A 17,814-nucleotide genomic window follows, 5' to 3' on the forward strand; every position below is an offset into this window, starting at 1 on the left:
AGCTTACCAAAACTCTGCTCTTCTGGCTCTAGCCCAGGAACCCCAAAGCACTCCACCCATGGACCCTAATAAAGGCATGTGCCCCAGGTCCTGCCAGTTTTTCTGCCTGCACCTGCCCTGACCTCCCACACGACCCCACAAGGAGTGCTCCGTACTTCCTCCAGGACCTGAGTGATGAACTTCTCCACTTCACTTTTCCTCTGACCAACATATTCGCCTTTCAATCTAATATTTGACTTTGTGTTTTCTATTTTCTCACTTGTTATTTTTTTGCCATCATTTGGATTAGCTTTTAAATAATTTTTCCTTATGCTGGTTGAGAAGTTAAATACATACTGTTCCCAGAAATTTCATCACACATATTTTCAAATAATAAAATCAACACCTTTATCCATCTTCTAAATGATAGACTTTAGAACACAAATTCCATTTACCGCCTCACTAATTATATGCTGGTTTTGTCGTACATTTCAATCCTATGTATTAAGCCCCTAGAGCTATCATTATTGGTATATAGAATCAATGTTTATTTACATTTATCCACAGATTTACCACTATCTTTTACTCTTAGTTCTATCCTCCTCCTCAGACGCCCCACCTTGAGTTACTTTCCTCCTGATTTATGCCTTCTATTTTAGAACTGCCTTTAATGCACATCTCCTGCATGGTTGACACTCACTTTGGGTTGGAAAAATATCCTTATTTGACTTCATTTCTAAAAGAGCTTTTCTCCAGTAAGAAAATTCTAGGTTCCATAGAGTTTGCTTATATCCAGCACCTTGAAGTTAACATTCAAGGGACCACAATATCCCTGTTAACACCTGCTGCCACTTTAGTCCTCTGAAGGAAACCATCGTGGCATAACCCAGGTATTGTCATCAATTGGGGAAGATTCTCAGATATCCTATCTCCAACTACTACTTCTGATTAAATATATCCCCCCATACCGCCTCCTGTCTCCAATCTAGTGGTACCTCAACCACTGAACACTCTTCTGTCCTCCTGAGTTTAAAAAAAAAATTTTTTTCTGGATGATTTAAACCAACTTAAATTAATGTATTAGTTTGGCTGCGCCAGGTCTTAGTTGCGGCATGCAAACTCTTTGTTGAGGCATGTGGGATCTAGTTCCCTGACCAGGGATCAAACCCAGGCTCCCTGCACTGGGGGTGTGAAGTCTTAGCCGCTGGACCACCAGGCCAGTCCCACCCTGAGCTATGTTTCACTTGAACATATTTCAGGTCCCCAGTTCACTTCAGCTGTGTCTAATGTGTAGGTATGCCCATCCACTGAGTTTGCAATTTAAGTTATTGTATTTTTCAGTTCTAAAAAATTCTATTCCTTCCTTTTCAGTCCCACTATTGTCACGTTTTATAGTTCTCTGAAGAGAATTTGGAGCTTGTCTTTTCTTAAAGCACAATAGCTGCTTTAGAGTCTTTGATAATTCTAATACCTGCACTCCTTATCGTTATTTGCTATTGTTTCTACTGGTTCTGAGTCACTGTCTTTCTCTATGTCCTGGATACTTCCCTTGAAACATTTTTAGAAGAGGCCTTCCTTCCGAGAGGACTGATGGCTGGTTGCTTCTGGTTTACCTGACCTGGGGATGTAGCCCTGAGGGTCCCAGCTTACTATTCACTTGTGGATGATGGATGCGTCTCATCGTGAGTCTTTTCCATTCACATGCTGGGTTCTGTGGGTCCTTTCAATCAAGGGCTTCAGAGACCTGGAGATGCCTTTCAACTATTAATATCTCCCTTTCCATTCTTTACTCTCTTTGAGATTCCTAATGATCTGAGGCTGGGCCTCTTAGATAGGTCTTCTGTCTATTACTTTTTCTCTCCATTCCCAACTGTTTGTTTCCTGATGTTCTGAGTGAATCCACAAATTTATCTTTCAGTTCTTCAACTGATTAAAAAAAAAAAAATTCTGGTAATCATTAAAAATTTTTCTTATTTAATGATTACACTTTTTTGCCATGGCATTTTATCCTTTTAAACTCTTCTTGGGAGTTCCTTGGTGGCCTAGTGGTTGGGATTTGGGGCTTTCACTGCTGTGGCCCAGGTTTAATCCCTGGTCTGGGAACTAAGATCCCACAAGCTGCACAATGCAGCCAAAAAACTCTCTTTAGTTCTCTGTATTGTCTCAGTTCCCTTTGCTGTGAGTCTCTGCTTATCTAGGTCTCTCTCCACTGTAATTTCTTCCCCTTATAACAAACGCTTCAACACGCTTAGTAGTCTGTTCTTATTTTAGGATGAAAAAGTGAGTATTTGGTATGTATTATATAAGAAGATTGTCCTTCTGGTGCCTCCCTGAGCAGGCGTATTACTCACTGACTGCTGGCCAGGACTGTGTCTCTGCAGGTGGGTTATGTGAATAGTCAGCTTCACTTTAGGATACAGGGCCCCTTTGCCCTTTAAAATACTTGCCTTTTATAGACACCACTAGTCATCGCAAACCTCAGCTCTCCCCAGAAGAGTCTGCTAAATTTCTTTAGCCAGGTAGGTTGACATCTGATTTCTCACCACCCCTGCTGAGTAGGCTCAAGCTTTCTAAGCGACAGTAAAAGCACAGAGTAATCTAAGCTTCAGGGTGTAACCAGCTGTCTAACTCTGAGTCAACAGGATAGTTCACTAGGAAAATAAGCTTCTGCTGTTCCCTATGTCACGGTTCCTCCCAGGCACGGCTGCCAATAGGTAGAACAAGCAAGACACTGTGGGCAAGTCCCTCCAGGTTTATGAACTGCACTGCCTTCAGCAGGATGGGAGAACACCACCCAGGCACCTGACCTAGAAGCTCACCAGGCACAGCTTCAACTTCACCCTTTTCTATAAAAGTTAAAACCTTTTCTTCATGATCTCACCTTTGCTTGAGGTGTAACCTTTCCCAGCTTCTCCTCAGACTCAGCCTCACTCTAGGAGCTAGTTCGACAGCTGCTCTGCTGCTAATTAATAATTCCTTTTTCATCTGTGGTCTCTCCCTATTATGACAGAAGCCTGGAAAGGGTGCCCCTAACTGAGGCAACCAGAGGACACACACCCTGAAGCCTCACAGGCTTCCGGGAACTCACATCTGCTGTCTCTGAGGCGTCCATGCCCCTCTTCCCATGTTAGAGTCCCTCGCCAATCAAACACCAACCCTTCCAATAGTGCCAACAGGCTAACCCCTGCCCACCTCCACCTCCTCTATGCCCTGCCCCACCTGTCAACTTGGAGCCCAAGGCCTCTCAGCAAAAAGCTTTCCCTCCTGTAGCGTAAAGGCCTGACAGCCAGCTTTCCTGACTGGAGAGTCCTATGCATTAGGACACTTGGAAATTAGAAAACACGCACACAAGTTTACTTTACTCGTTATGATGGTTAGTTTTATGTGTCAGTTTGACTAGTCTATGGCGCCCAGCTGTTCGGTCAAATACTAGTTAAATGTTACTGTGAGCTATTTCGTAGACGTGACTAACATCTCAATCAGTTGACTTTTAAGTAAGGGAGATTACCTAATACCATTAGTTGAAGATCTTGTGAGTAAAAACTTAGGCTTCCCAAAAAGTAAGAATTCTGCCCCAAGATAGAGTTTCAGTCTCCAGTCTGAGTTTCCAGCCAGCTGGCCTGCACCATGGAGTCTGGATTTGCTAGCCCCCACAACTGTGTGAGCCAACTCCTTAAATTAGGTCTCTCTTTCTCTCTCCAAATATATATACACATACACGCATACATATCTTATATATATTCTATTGGTTGTTTCTTTGGAGAACACTGACTGCTGATACACCCATAATTTCACCTGCCAAAGATAACTGCTATTGTTATTTTTCCATCCTTTCCTTTCATTTTCTATGTATTTATGGTATATAAGTAATTTTTCTCACATATATGTAATTATACACAGACACAGACAGACATATACACATGGAAGTGATCAACTCATCCTGTTCATCTCTGTTAACATGAAGATTCTCACATCCTGGAAAAACCCCTCAGGTCCAAGACAAACTGGGATGCTTGGCCAGCTTAATCACACACACACACGACACACATCTTTTTTCTTTTTAAATAAAATTGTAATCATTCTGTGTGTACTATTATGTAACCTAATCTCTTCACTTACAAATATATTGTGGCTATCTTCCAATGTCAAAAACATTCTTTCGTGACATGTTTAATGGCTGCACCATATTTCATTTTATGGTTCTGTCCTTTCATTTCAGCAGTTCCTCATTAGTGGATATCTAGATTTCCAGTTATATTAAATTATCTTTGGTTCTAAAATCAAGAGGGTTTCCCTGGTGGTCTAGTGGTTAAGAATCCGTCTGCCAATGGAGGGGACACGGGTTTGAGCCCTGGTCTGGGAAGATCCCACATGCCGTGGAGCAACTAAGCCTGTGAGCTGCAACTACTGAGCTTGAGCACTCTAGAGCCTGGGCTCCACGTGAGCAACCACCGCAGTGAGAAGCCTACGCACTGCAATGAAGAGCAGCCCCCACTCATCACAAAAAGCCTGGCAGCAACACAGACCCAGAGCAGCCAACAATAAAGAAATCTTTAAAAAGAGAGAGAGCACGAGAGAGAGAGGTTGGAACTGTAGGGGGGAAGAATACATATACATATATATATATATATACACACACACATACATATATATATACACACACATATATACACATAAAGTGCAGACTGCAGCCCCCTGTATGGCCAGGTTGCACTTTAATAAAACATTTACCATTCTCAGTCTTGGACACCATGGCTGGTACAGCTAAACGACGCAGAAAAAGATGGAGTACTCTCTCTCCACCTGCCTGTAACACATGCACAGTGATGCATTAATACTTCAACAGATATTAAATCCTTACCTTTTAAATTCATTCACAATTGAAGTGTGAACTTCCATTGCAACTTTGCTGTCCAACTGTATCTGTAGTTCTTGGCATTCCGTACGTAAAATTGCTAATTGCTCCTTACTTTCAGTTAGCGCCTTTTCTTGGCTCTGTGTTTTAGTCTCTAGAAGCATCAGCTGTTTAGTCAGTTTAGAAACTGAAACACAAAAGAGATGGATAAAGACTTGGTACAAAAGACTTAATAAAGCATGATTACAGATTACTAAAACTAGCGACAGCTTACAAACACTGATCTTTAAAAAATCTATTGGAGACTGAGAAATTCATATCAAGTCTTTGTTCATAGAAATTATGGTCCCCATATTAAGTAATCACTAAATATTCACTTTCTTACTGGAGATCAATATATTGATATTATTGTTAAACACAGAATACTTAACCAGACATGATTCCAGGCTTCAAGGCCCTTACCTTTCACAGACTGAAGCCTTAAGTCACACACAGATGTGCAAACATACATCATGATGTTGACCCTAAAACTGCAAGATTTTTAAGGACATTTTTAGGAAGACCCAACTAAGGACAGATTTGTTTTTCTTCCCTTTCCTCATTAATTTTTTTGTTTACTGTCCTATATTTAAAGTAAATCATAAATATTTTCATCCTAAGTGACACGGAGGCATGTAATATTAAGATGTGCCCTGGGCTTCTGAAGCTAGTACTTGGAGAGGTAGAACTTAGCCTCCTGGGACAGGGTGGGCCACACGGGGAGAGGAGGAAAGGCTCTGACGGAGACTGAATCCACAGCGGCACCTGTGACACTGGGAAGGCTGGGAGCACAGGGAAACTGTTTCGAGAGCCAGCGGTTCCTACTTATTTACTCATTCAACAGATTCTGGGGACACACCCACAGGCTCTTTCAAATATCCATCTCGCATGATTCTTCCTGCTTATGCTGCACACTGTTCCCCCTAAACCCAGTCCTGCTAACTCTGCAGCTGCTACCTATAACTGATTTCCAAAAGACAGAATTACAGGCTCCTGAGAAAGCGGTCACGGCATCATGGGCAATGACTGGGTATGCTGTAACAGCTGCATTTCAGTAAAAAAGAACATATTCTAAAAAACATGACTTTCCACCGTTTGCAAGTGGCAGAGGGGGGAATGCCATTGCAAAATGACACAATGACAATGTCGCAGCATCCGCATCGCTTATGGGAAAGACTGCTCACCTTCCTGGAGATGCTCCTGCTGGGTGCCCTTGGCTTTTCTTTGCTGAATCTCCAACTGCTCTATCAACAACTTGTTTTCTTCTAAAACCAGTTCTGCTTGAGTCTGAAGCTGCCGCCTACAATTGATTGACAAAATTAAATGCTGCCATTCAGGTGCACAATGCTTATGGAGACACTCCTGAGTCTACAAGAAAGCAGCAGCTATGCTGTAGGGAATGAGTATCTGGACATATTGTAATACTAAACATGTTATTAACACAGCAAGTTTTTAATTTCCATCAAATTGGGGGAAAAGACAGACAGAAGCTTGATATTAAACTGCTTTGGTAACTTCTTGTTTCGTATTTATTTATCTTCGGTTGTGCTGGGTCTTCATTGCCACGCAGGCTTTTCTCTAGCTGCAGTAAGCAGAGTGCAGGGGACAGGGAGCAGCCGCCAAGGGGGGCAGATGAGGGCATGACTGGGGGGGGGTTTGGGGGTGGCAGGAGCTCTGCCTACAGAGTGCTCAGCAACGGGATAGCAGCTGTCAAGGTATGGAAGGCGCAGGGCAAGTGGGAGCTGGGAGTGCAAGGCCCCATCCTAGACTGTCTGTCCTAAAGCCCTGCCAGCCGTCAGAGAGGTCTAAGGAAGGACCTGACTCGGCAGTTTGGGGACGGGAAAAGTACCCTAGAAAAATACAACCTTATGGTCCAAGGGCTAAGACTCTGTGCTCCCAAAGCAGCAGTTGCGGATTCAATCCCTGGTTAGGGAACTAGATCCCGCATGCCATAACTACAGTTCGCATGCCACAACTAAAGACCCCGCATGGCTCGATGAAGACTGCAGATCCCATGTCCTCCAACGAACAACTGGTGCAGCCGAATTAGGAAAAATTAAAAGACACAACCTCAGAGGACACAAATGTGGACAGCCAACATTTTTCAGGTTTAACAACCTGAAACTTAGAATTTTGAAAGTAATCTTTAAAATACAAGTTTAGAATAATTTACTAGGTTTTCAGCTGTACCTTGTTAATTTCTGAGAAATTAAATGTTTTAGTTAAAATATGTAAGTTAAAATTTACATATATATTTGACAACTTAATAAACTTTATTCCTATCATCATTTCTTCTTTTAATTAGCAAAATACCAGAAACAACACCACGTGCCATTCTTCACTGGTGACGGGACTACACTTTTTCAGCTCTTGATGCAGCTTCTCGTTTTCTTTCACCACTTCCTGGGCTCGAATTCTAAACATTCTCATTTCCTCCTGAAACAAAATTAAATAAACTGTAACACACACAAAGGTACTTCTTAGCTCTAATGCTACTGCTCTAGCTAAAATCAAATGTTAATATAAGCAAAATCTCAGGGTACCAGCAGCCTTAAACTCTGTACCAGCACCTACCCAGTCTAGCGAGAAAACACAAGAGAAAGCTACCATGCTGAGGACACAGAGCAAAGCACCTCAGGTTTTAAATACTCAATCCTTAATTTTGATAAACTTTGTCTGTACTGCCAAATATGTGAAAAGATAAAAAAAAGGGGGACAAAAAGGCAACAGGTGTCTATAAATATTATAATTTTTTCTTTGCTTAAAGACTGCAGGATAAATTGGAGCTTTTTGGGTAAAAATAAGAACTGTTCACCGTAACTAGCCCATTTTGGTGTGGAAGGCCTTAGTTAGTGTGCGGGGAAGGAGTCGCCTAATTTTGTTCCTTGACAATGGTTAGCATGCCTCCCTCCCTTAAAGCGACCAGTCAGCCAGCTTCACTGCTCGCCGGCTGCCACTTCAGGACTGCTGCTCAGGCCATTTGACCCCATGGTCTGTTTGTGGCACTCGTGCTGGGTGGCCTCCCTCCAGGCTTTTCTTCGCTGGCCTTGGCCAGCTTCAGTATCTTGGGCTGTCTTCTGGTGAGAATCTTAGGTATCAATACTTATCCTGGGACGCTTTTAAGTATTATTCTCTCCGCGAGCAGACATTTATGCTTATAAAAAGCAATAATGCCAAGCAACTTTCCTTTCTCTTGCCTCTCTGATCAGATGCCCTCCCCACTTACTGCCAGTCCACTGGCCCTTTGTCAGAACGTAAGTGGGGCAAACTGCAGCCGGCAGGCCAGGAGCCTATTCTGTCACCAGAGCTTTATTGGAACACAGTCATGCCCGTTTGTTCACACCTGGTCTGTGGCTACGTTCACGCTACAGCAGCAGAGCAGAGTGGCTGCAAACAGAAACTCCAAGGACCCCCAAAGCCTAAAACAGTTACTAAATAGATGTCTGCAGAAAATGCCCCCGAACCCTGTTTCAGAAGGAGCACTAAATAAGTACTTTTATTATGTGGATTGATATTTAACCAATTCAGTTCAGCTTAGTCTCTCAGTTGTGTCCGACTCTTTGTGACCCCATGAGCCACAGCACTCCAGGCCTCCCAATTAGCATAAGATTAATTCACCCTCTTAAAAAATTAAGTGCCCAGTAGAAAATCTAGGAGGGAAGGTTCAAAACAGCATCATACGGGCCATGTATAAGGGACAGGAGAACAAAAACAGGCCGGGTGATGCTTTTTTTTAAGTTTTTAAAGTTTTTTACAACTTTAAAAGTTTTTTAAAGTTTTTTACTTTATTTATTTTTTGGCCGAGCTGCACAGCATGTGGGATCTTCCCATGAGACCAGGAATGGAAACCATGCCTCCTACAGAGGAAGCAAGGACCAGTAGGGGAGTCTTGGAGCTAGGTGACTCTTAACAGACCCTTCCAGCCAAGGAGCCCAGAAAAACCAACTCTTTCCTCCCTGGATCCCTTCAACTCCAGAGATACCTTTTGGCCACTGAAATAGGGAACACAGAGGTAACGTGGCACAGCAAGGCATGGGACGTATCTACAACACCAGCACAGCCTTGGTTTCCTGTACAGTTAGAATAAGCTCTGCTCCAGGAGCCATTCCCATGAAAGAGAGTGAGCAAGGCAGAAATGAATAAAAACCTCACTTCCTCACTGCTATCATCAGCAGCTCAGTAACTGGACTTCCTGGGGTTGGCTCTTCATGGAATTAAGGAACATTAAGTTTGCCTGAAAGATCGCTGGTCTCCTACCTTCCCCGTCTGCCCAAACGTCATTTTACCAGCACTGTTCGCAGCTGCACAGGACCAGGAAAGGAGCACCTCTCACGGCTGCCTTCTCTGCACCCCAGGATCCTGGTCCACGCTGGGCTGCCTGTCTGGGAGGCCACGGCTTCCAAGGCACAGCAGCTCTCCGTCCCTGCAGACCCTCCCATCAATCCCGACCCAGCCCTCCTGCTCCACCTGCCACTCCTCCTGCCTCCCCGCTTCCGTCCCTTCCTCTTCCTTCTCCCCACCCCGACTCTGCTCCACTCCCTCCTTCTTCCTTTCCTTCCTGTAACAAACACTTGAGTACCTGCCAGGAGGTGGGTGTACCTATCTTCAAAATGTTGCCTCCAGGTTTGAATTGGTCTTCTCTTCTACAAACCTTGTCCTTCTGAGATGTTTGCCAACCTACCTGAAGACTGGCAATGAGCTCGTCCTTCTCTTTCATCCTGTCTTCGTAGGCGAGCAACAAGGGGGACAGGTATTTTATATCCACCTGAACATAATCGAATAAAGAAGGTTAGTACCTTGCTTACAATTCAACACAACCGGCACGTCTTTAAAAAGGAAAGAAAATTGGTTCGGTTTAATTCAGAACGATTTGTAACAGCTATTCAAACACAGCCCAGAAAATATGGGCCTGAAATTAAATAACTTTCACTTACCAACCAGGGTGGTATAGGGCCCTTTGATGGGAGGCCTTCGATATTTAAACTCTAAGAATAAAACAGAGTGTGAAAACAAATTAAATTACTGAAGCCCAGGCACTCTGGAGCCTCTGCCATACAACTACTGAGCCTGTGCCACAACTGAAGTCCCTGCCGTAAGAAAGATCCTACATGCCGCAATGAACACCCAGCACAGCCAAATAAATCAACAAGCAATAAAAAAGAAAGCAAGGTGATCATAAGGCTCATCTATTACCTTCATTCTCCCCATGATCACAGTGCAGCCTGCTGTCTGGTGTCTGTAAACAGCTGTATTATGTATCCTGTTTGGTTTTCTAGTTGTTTACAGTAAGAGGCCAAACCTGGTATGAGTGATTCCATCAGGGCTAGAAGCAATGGCCCTGGTAGAATAACTCCTTATTCAACAAAAACCTTCTAATGTGTTTATCATCTCATGATTCATTCAGCAAACACTGCAAGTTCACTAAGTCATTATGGACATTACCGCGCAATCATCGTTTTTAAGGATTTTATGGTTCCACCCAGAGACAGGTCTTCTCACACGGGTTAACATCACAAACATAGCATGGGTAGAATGTGTCCCTTAAGAGGGACACAAACAGAAGTCTGCAGTGGTTGGAGAGAGGGATCAGCCTGGCTGGAGGGATCAGGGGAGACTGTCATGGAGAGCGCGGCAGCTGTGCAGGGTACAGGGGTGTGCACGCGTGGCAGGGGCAGGGGCCAGCGACCAGTCACCGGGCCTGCCTGCTCACAGCCTTTTGAAAGAGAACTGGCTTACTCTAGGGAGCCTGTTCTGGATCACAGGACTCCAGGAGCTCTCATATTTTTGTTTAAAAAAGGTTAACATTATGTTGAGTGAAAGAAGTTAGTCACAAAAGACCACCTATTGAATGACTCCATTTAATTTATATATATACATACATATATATATACGTATATGTATTATCCTGTATTTATTTATTTACTTTTGGTCACACCATACAGCGTGCAGGATCTTACTTCCCCAACCAGGGATCTAACCCATGCCCCGCATGCAATGGAGAGCTAAGTCAACAGGATCACCGGGGAAGTCCCTGTATGATTCTGTTTATATGAAGTATTCGGAATAGGCAAATCCACAGAGACAGAAGGTAGATTAGAGGCTGCCAGGGCCGATGTGGGAGGTGGGAAGAAACAGGGAGGGACGGCTAACAGGTGTGAGAGTTCTTGTTATGAAGAAAACATTCTAAAATTCTGGTAAAGGTTGAATTGTTCTGTGAATACACTAAAAAAAGTCACTGAACTGTATTCTTAAAATGGGTGAATTATATCTCAGAGCCATTATTTAAAACATTTAAACCTAGAGTCCTACTTCAAACAGAAAGGAAACAGCCCATAAAGGTGCCCTCAACTCCCAGGAGTCACATGAGAACTCTTGTGTATACCTGGCTCCCCGCCTCACCACCAACCCCCGGGGGGGGGGGGGGCTGGACAGCTGTACATCCTGATGACCCCACACGTCCCTCACACACACGAGACTCCAGGGTCCATGGAGTCTCCTGAGCGAATGGCTCCTCCTGCCATTCCCCACAGCCTCTGCCACAGTGGCGTGCTGAGTGTCGGATTTTGCAAACCTAGTGTGCTTTCAGACTTCAGTATTCTTCCCTTGAGAACCCCATGAACAGTATGAAAAGGCAAAATGATAGGATACCAAAAGAGGAACTCCCCAGGTTATTAGGTGCCCAATATGCTACTGGAGACCAGTGGAGAAATAACTCCAGAAAGAATGAAGGGATGGAGTCAAAGCAAAAACAATACCCAGTTGTGGATGTGACTGGTGATAGAAACAAGATCCGATGCTGTAAAGAGCAATATTGCATAGGAACCTGGAATGTCAGGTCCACGAATCAAGGCAAATTGGAAGTAGTCAAAAAAGAGATGGCAAGGGTGAATGTCAACATTCTAGGAATCAGCAAACTAAAATGGACTGGAATGGGTGAATTTAACTCAGATGACCATTATATCTACTACTGCAGGCAGGAATCCCTCAGAAGAAATGGAGTAGCCATCATGGTCAACAAAAGAGTCCAAAATGCAGTACTTGGATGCAATCTCAAAAATGACAGAATGATCTTTGTTCGTCTCCAAGGCAAACCATTCAATATCACAGTTATCCAAGTCTATGCCCCAACCAGTAATGCTGAAGAAACTGAAGTTGAACGGTTTTATGAAGACCTACAAGATCTTTTAGAACTAACACCCAAAAAAGATGTCCTTTTCATTATAGGGGACTGGAATGCAAAAGTAGGAAGTCAAGAAACACCTGGAGTAACAGGCAAATTTGGCCTTGGAATGCAGAATGAAGCAGGGCAAAGACTAATAGAGTTTGGCCAAGAAAATGCACTGGTCATAGCAAACACCCTCTTCCAACAACACAAGAGAAGACTCTACACATGGACATCACCAGATGGTCAACACTGAAATCAGACTGATATTCTTTGCAGCCAAAGATGGAGAAGCTCTATACAGTCAACAAAAACAAGACCAGGACCTGACTGTGGCTCAGATCATGAGCTCCTTATTACCAAATTCAGACTCAAATTGAAGAAAGTAGGGAAAACCACTAGACTATTCAGGTATGACCTAAATCAAATCCCTTATGATTATACAGTGGAAGTGAGAAATAGATTTAAGGGCCTAGATCTGGTAGATACAGTGCCTGATGAACTATGGGCAGAGGTTCGTGACATTGTACAGGAGACAGGGATCAAGACCATCCCCATGGAAAAGAAATGAAAAAAGCAAAATGGCTGTCTCGGGAGGCCTTACAAATAGCTGTGAAGAGAAGAGAGGCGAAAAAGTAAAGGAGAAAAGGAAAGATATAGGCATCTGAATGCAGAGTTCCAAAGAATAGCAAGAAGAGATAAGAAAGCCTTCTTCAGTGATCAATGCAAAGAAATAGAGGAAAAGAACAGAATGGGAAAGACTAGAGATCTCTTCAAGAAAATTAGAGATACCAAGGGAACATTTCATGCAAAGATGGGCTTGATAAAGGACAGAAATGGTATGGACCTAACAGAAGCAGAAGATATTAAGAAGAGGCACAAGAATACATGGAAGAACTGTACAAAAAAGATCTTCACGATCCAGATAATCATGATGATGTGATCATTAATCTAGAGCCAGACATCTTAGAATGTGAAGTCAAGTGGGCCTTAGAAAGCATCACTACGAACAAAGCTAGTGGAGGTGATGCAATTCCAGTTGAGCTGTTTCAAATCCTGAAAGATGATGCTGTAAAAGTGCTGTACTCAATATGCCAGCAAGTTTGGAAAACTCAGCAGTGCCCACAGGACTGGAAAAGGTCAGGTTTCATTCCAATTCCAAAGAAAGGCAATGCCAAAGAATGCTCAAACTACAGCACAATTGCACTCATCTCACATGCTAGTAAAGTAATGCTCAAAATTCTCCAAGCAAGGCTTCAGCAATACATGAACTGTGAACTCCCTGATGTTCAAGCTGGTTTTAGTAAAGGCAGAGGAACCAGAGATCAAATTGCCAACATCTGCTGGATCATGGAAAAAGCAAGAGAGTTCCAGAAAAACATCTATTTCTGCTTTATTGACTATGCCAAAGCCTTTGACTGTGTGGATCACAAAAAACTATGGAAAATTCTGAAAGAGATGGGAATACCAGACCACCTGACCTGCCTCTTGAGAAATCTGTATGCAGGTCAGGAAGCAACAGTTAGAATTGGACATGGAACAACAGACTGGTTCCAAATAGGAAAATGAGTACGTCAAGGCTGTATATTGTCACCCTGCTTATTTAACTTCCATGCAGAGTACATCATGAGAAACGCTGGACCGGAAGAAACACAAGCTGGAATCAAGACTGCCGGGAGAAATATCGATAACCTCAGATATGCAGATGACACCATGCTTATGGCAGAAAGTGAAGAGGAGCTAAAAAGCCTCTTGATGAAAGTGAAAGAGGAGAGCAAAAAAGTTGGCTTAAAGCTCAACATTCAGAAAACGAAGATCATGGCATCCGGTCCCATCACTTCATGGGAAATAGATGGGGAAACAAGGGAAACAGACTTTATTTTTTTGAGCTCCAAAATCACTGCAGATGGTGACTGCAGCCATGAAATTAAAAGACACTTACTCCTTGGAAGAAAAGTTATGACCAACTTAGGGTATATTCAAAAGCAGAGATATTACTTTGCCGACTAAGGTCCGTCTAGTCAAGGCTATGGTTTTTCCTGTGGTCACGTATGGATGTGAGAGTTGGACTGTGAAGAAGGCTGAGCGCCGAAGAACTGACGCTTTTGAACTGTGGTGTTGGAGAAGACTCTTGAGAGTCCCTTGGACTGCAAGGAGATCCAACCAGTCCATTCTGAAGGAGATCAACCCTGGGATTTCTTTGGAAGGAATGATGCTAAAGCTGAAGCTCCAGTACTTTGGCCACCTCATGCAAAGAGCTGACTCACTGGAAAAGACTCTGATGCTGGAAGGGATTGGGGGCAGGAGGAAAAGGGGACGACCGAGGATGAGATGGCTAGATGGCATCACGGACTCGATGGACGTGAGTCTGAGAGAACTCCGGGAGATGGTGATGGACAGGGAGGCCTGGTGTGCTGCGATTCATGGGGTCGCAGAGTCGGACACGACCGAGCGACTGAACTGAACTGAACTGAACTAGTGTGCTTTCTTCTCTGATTACACACCCATCACCTCACATATTTACCATTTATTGCTGGGGGGCGGGGGAGAGAAAACACAAACTTCACTCTCTTAGCAAGCTTCAGTTATAAAATACAGTATCATTAATTACAGTCACCATGTTATATTGGGTTGGCCAAAAAGTATGTTCTGGTTTCTCTGTGAGATGTTACGGGAAAACTTGAATGCTCTTTTTAGCCAACCCAATATATACACTAGATTCTCAGATATTATCCGTCTTATAACTGAAAGTTTGTACCCTTTCACTTGCCTCTCCCTATTTCCCCCAGCCCTCAGCTCGTGGCATTCGACATCCTACTCTCAGTTTCTATGAGTTCAACTTCTTTTTTTTTAATTCCACATATAAGCGACACCAAGCAGTTTGTCCATCTTTATCTGGCTTATTTCTCTTAGAATAATACCCTCCGTGTTCATCCATATTGTTGCAAGTGACAGAACTGCCTTGTTTTTTAAGATTGAATAACATATACATGCATATGTGTATGTATCAACCCTGCGTGCGTGCTCAGCCATGTCCGACTCTTCATGGCCCCATGGACTGTAGCCCACCAGGCTCCTCTGTCCATGGAATTTTCCAGGCAAGAATACTGGAGTGGGCTGCCATTTCCTTCTCCGGGGACCTTCCCAACCCTGGGATCGAACCCACGTTCTCTTGTCTCCTGCATTGGCAGGCAGATTCTTTACCACTGAGCTACCTGGGAAATACGTGTGTGTGTGTGTGTGTGTGTGTGTGTGTGAACATGTGACACGCATCACATTTTCTTTCTCCAATCATCCTGACGTTGCTTTCACACCTCGGCTCTCATGAACAATGCTGCAATGAACATGGGAGTATAGATATCTCCTCAAGAGTTTGATTTTCTTCCCTTTAGATATATACCCAGAAGCGGGATTTCTGAGGGGTATGATGGTTATTTGGGAACCTCCGTTCTGTTTTCTATAGTAGCTGCTTCCCTCCAATAGTGAACCAAGGGTCCTTTCTCTCTACACCGTCACCAGAATTTATCTCTTTTTAATAAAACACATGCTAACAGATGTGAGGTGATTATTTCATTATGGTTTTAAGTTGCATTTTCCTGATAATTAGTGATGTTGAGCATCTTTTCATATACTTGTTGGCCATTCAAGTCCTTAATTCATTTTGAGTTGATTTTTGCATATGGTGTATGATAGGGGTCCAGTTTCATTCTTTTGCAAGTGGATATTCAGTTTTCCCAACATCATTTACTCAAGAGACTATCCTTTCTCCATAGTATATGCTTGACTCTCTTGCTGACTGTACACATGTATTTTGTGCTCTCAGTTCAGTACAGTCGCTCGGTCATGTCTGACTCTTTGCGACCCCATGAATCGCAGCAGGCCAGGCCTCCCTGTCCATTACCAACTCCCAGAGTTCACTCAGACTCACGTCCGTTGAGTCAGTGATGCCATCCAGCCATCTCATCCTCTGTCATCCCCTTCTCCTCCTGCCCCCAATCCCTCCCAGCATCAGAGTCTTTTCCAATGAGTCAACTCTTCGCATGAGGTGGCCAAAGTACTGGAGTTTCAGCTTTAGCATCATTCCTTTCTAAGAACACCCAGGAATGATCTCCTTGCAGTCCAGGGGACTCTCAAGAGTCTTCTCCAGCACCACAGTTCAAAAGCATCAATTCTTCGGTGCTCAGCCTTCTTCACAGTCCAACTCTCACTTCCATACATGACCACTGCTCTCACTTCTGTTCTATTGATCTGTGTGTCTGTTTTCGTGCAAACAGTATACTGCTTTGATTACTACTTCTTTGTAATACAGCTTGAAATCAGGAGGTGTGCTATCTCCAGCTTTGGTTTTCTTTCTCAAGACTACTTAGTATTTAATTTGAGGTCTTCTGTGGTTCCATACAAATTTTAGGACTGTTTTATCTATTTCTGTGAAAAATGCCACGGGAATTTTGATAGGGATTATACTGATTCTGTAGATCACTTTGGGTAGTATGGACATTATAATAATATTCTTTCAATCCATGAGCACAGAGTATCTTTTCACTTGTTTGCATCATCTTTGATTTCTTTCACCAATGTTTCATAGATTTTGGTATACAGAGATTCATCTCCACAGTGCATCTATTCCTGAGTATTTTATTCTTTGTGTTGCTACTATAAATGGGATTTTCTTAATTTCTCTTCCCAATAGTTTATTATTAGTGTACAGAAACACAATTGATTTTTGCATATTGATTGTGTACCCTGCAAATTTATTGAATGTATTAGTTCTAACAGATTTCTTTGGTGGAGTCTTTAGGGTTTTCTATATAATTTCATGACACCAGAAGTCTATTTTACTTCTTCCTTTCCAATCTGGATGCCTTTTGTATCTTGCCAAATTGCTCTGGCTTGATTTTTAGTATTACGTTGCATAAATCTCTTAAGAGTAGACATCCTCGTGTTGTCCCTAAAGCATCCCGCTTTTCAACTATGAGTATATATTAGATGTAGGCTTGTCATATATGGCCTTTATATGTTAAGGTATGTTCCTTCTATACCCAGTTTGCCAAGAGTTTTTATCATGACAATATGCGAAATTTGTCAAATTTTTCTGCCTCTTTTGAGATGATCAGTTTTCACTCTTTCATTAATGTGGTATAATATACAGTACTGACTTCCTTGCAGATATTGAACTATCCTCGTATCCCAGGAATAAACAGCACGTGATCATGGTATCCCATCCTTTCAATGTACAGTCATATCTGTGAATTGGTTCAAGGATTGGCTGTGGACACCAAACCCTCCTCAAGTCCCACCGTTGGCTCTCCACATCCACTGTTCCACATCTGCAGATTCAACCCACCATGGATCCTGTAGTACTAAAGGCATTTATTCAAAAAAAGATTTTATGTTAAGTGGACCCATGCAGTTCAAACCCATGTTGTTCAAAGGTCAACTGTACTGCTGAATTAGGTTTGCTAACATTTTGTTGAGGATTTTTGTACCCCTGTTCATCAGAGACATTGGCCTACAACTTTCTTGGAGTGTCCTTGTCTGGCTTTGGCATTAGAGTAAGGCTGGTCTCATAAAATGAGTTCAGAAGTATCTGTTCCTCTTCAGTTTTTTAGAAGAGTTTGAGAAGGGTTGGTGTTAATTCTTCGTATGATTTTTGAAAATCATCAGAGTTCACTGATCTTCTCTATTTTTTATTTAAATTACTTCTCTGGTCTTTGTTATTTCCTTCCTCCTATTAACTTTGGGCTTTGTTTGTTCTGTTTCTAGTTACTTGAGGTATAAA

At 42.9% G+C, this 17,814-nt stretch overlaps 1 protein-coding gene across 5 annotated transcripts in view; it reads right to left on the minus strand.

The window, feature by feature from the left end:
* CEP89 (centrosomal protein 89) overlaps positions 1–17,814 on the minus strand; it is a 77,528-nt gene that overhangs the window by 20,848 nt on the left and 38,866 nt on the right. For all 5 annotated transcript variants that reach the window (XM_069548998.1, XM_069548997.1, XM_069548999.1 and 2 more), the window contains 5 exons: positions 9,808–9,858; positions 9,555–9,638; positions 7,206–7,309; positions 6,058–6,173; positions 4,841–5,021 (listed from right to left, as the gene is read on the minus strand). In XM_069548998.1, coding sequence (XP_069405099.1) covers positions 4,841–5,021; positions 6,058–6,173; positions 7,206–7,309; positions 9,555–9,638; positions 9,808–9,858 — 536 coding nt within the window. The remainder of the gene's footprint in view (positions 1–4,840; positions 5,022–6,057; positions 6,174–7,205; positions 7,310–9,554; positions 9,639–9,807; positions 9,859–17,814) is intronic.

This window comes from Ovis canadensis, chromosome 14 (assembly GCF_042477335.2).
Source record: "Ovis canadensis isolate MfBH-ARS-UI-01 breed Bighorn chromosome 14, ARS-UI_OviCan_v2, whole genome shotgun sequence".
In the NCBI taxonomy this organism is placed as follows: domain Eukaryota; kingdom Metazoa; phylum Chordata; class Mammalia; order Artiodactyla; family Bovidae; genus Ovis; species Ovis canadensis.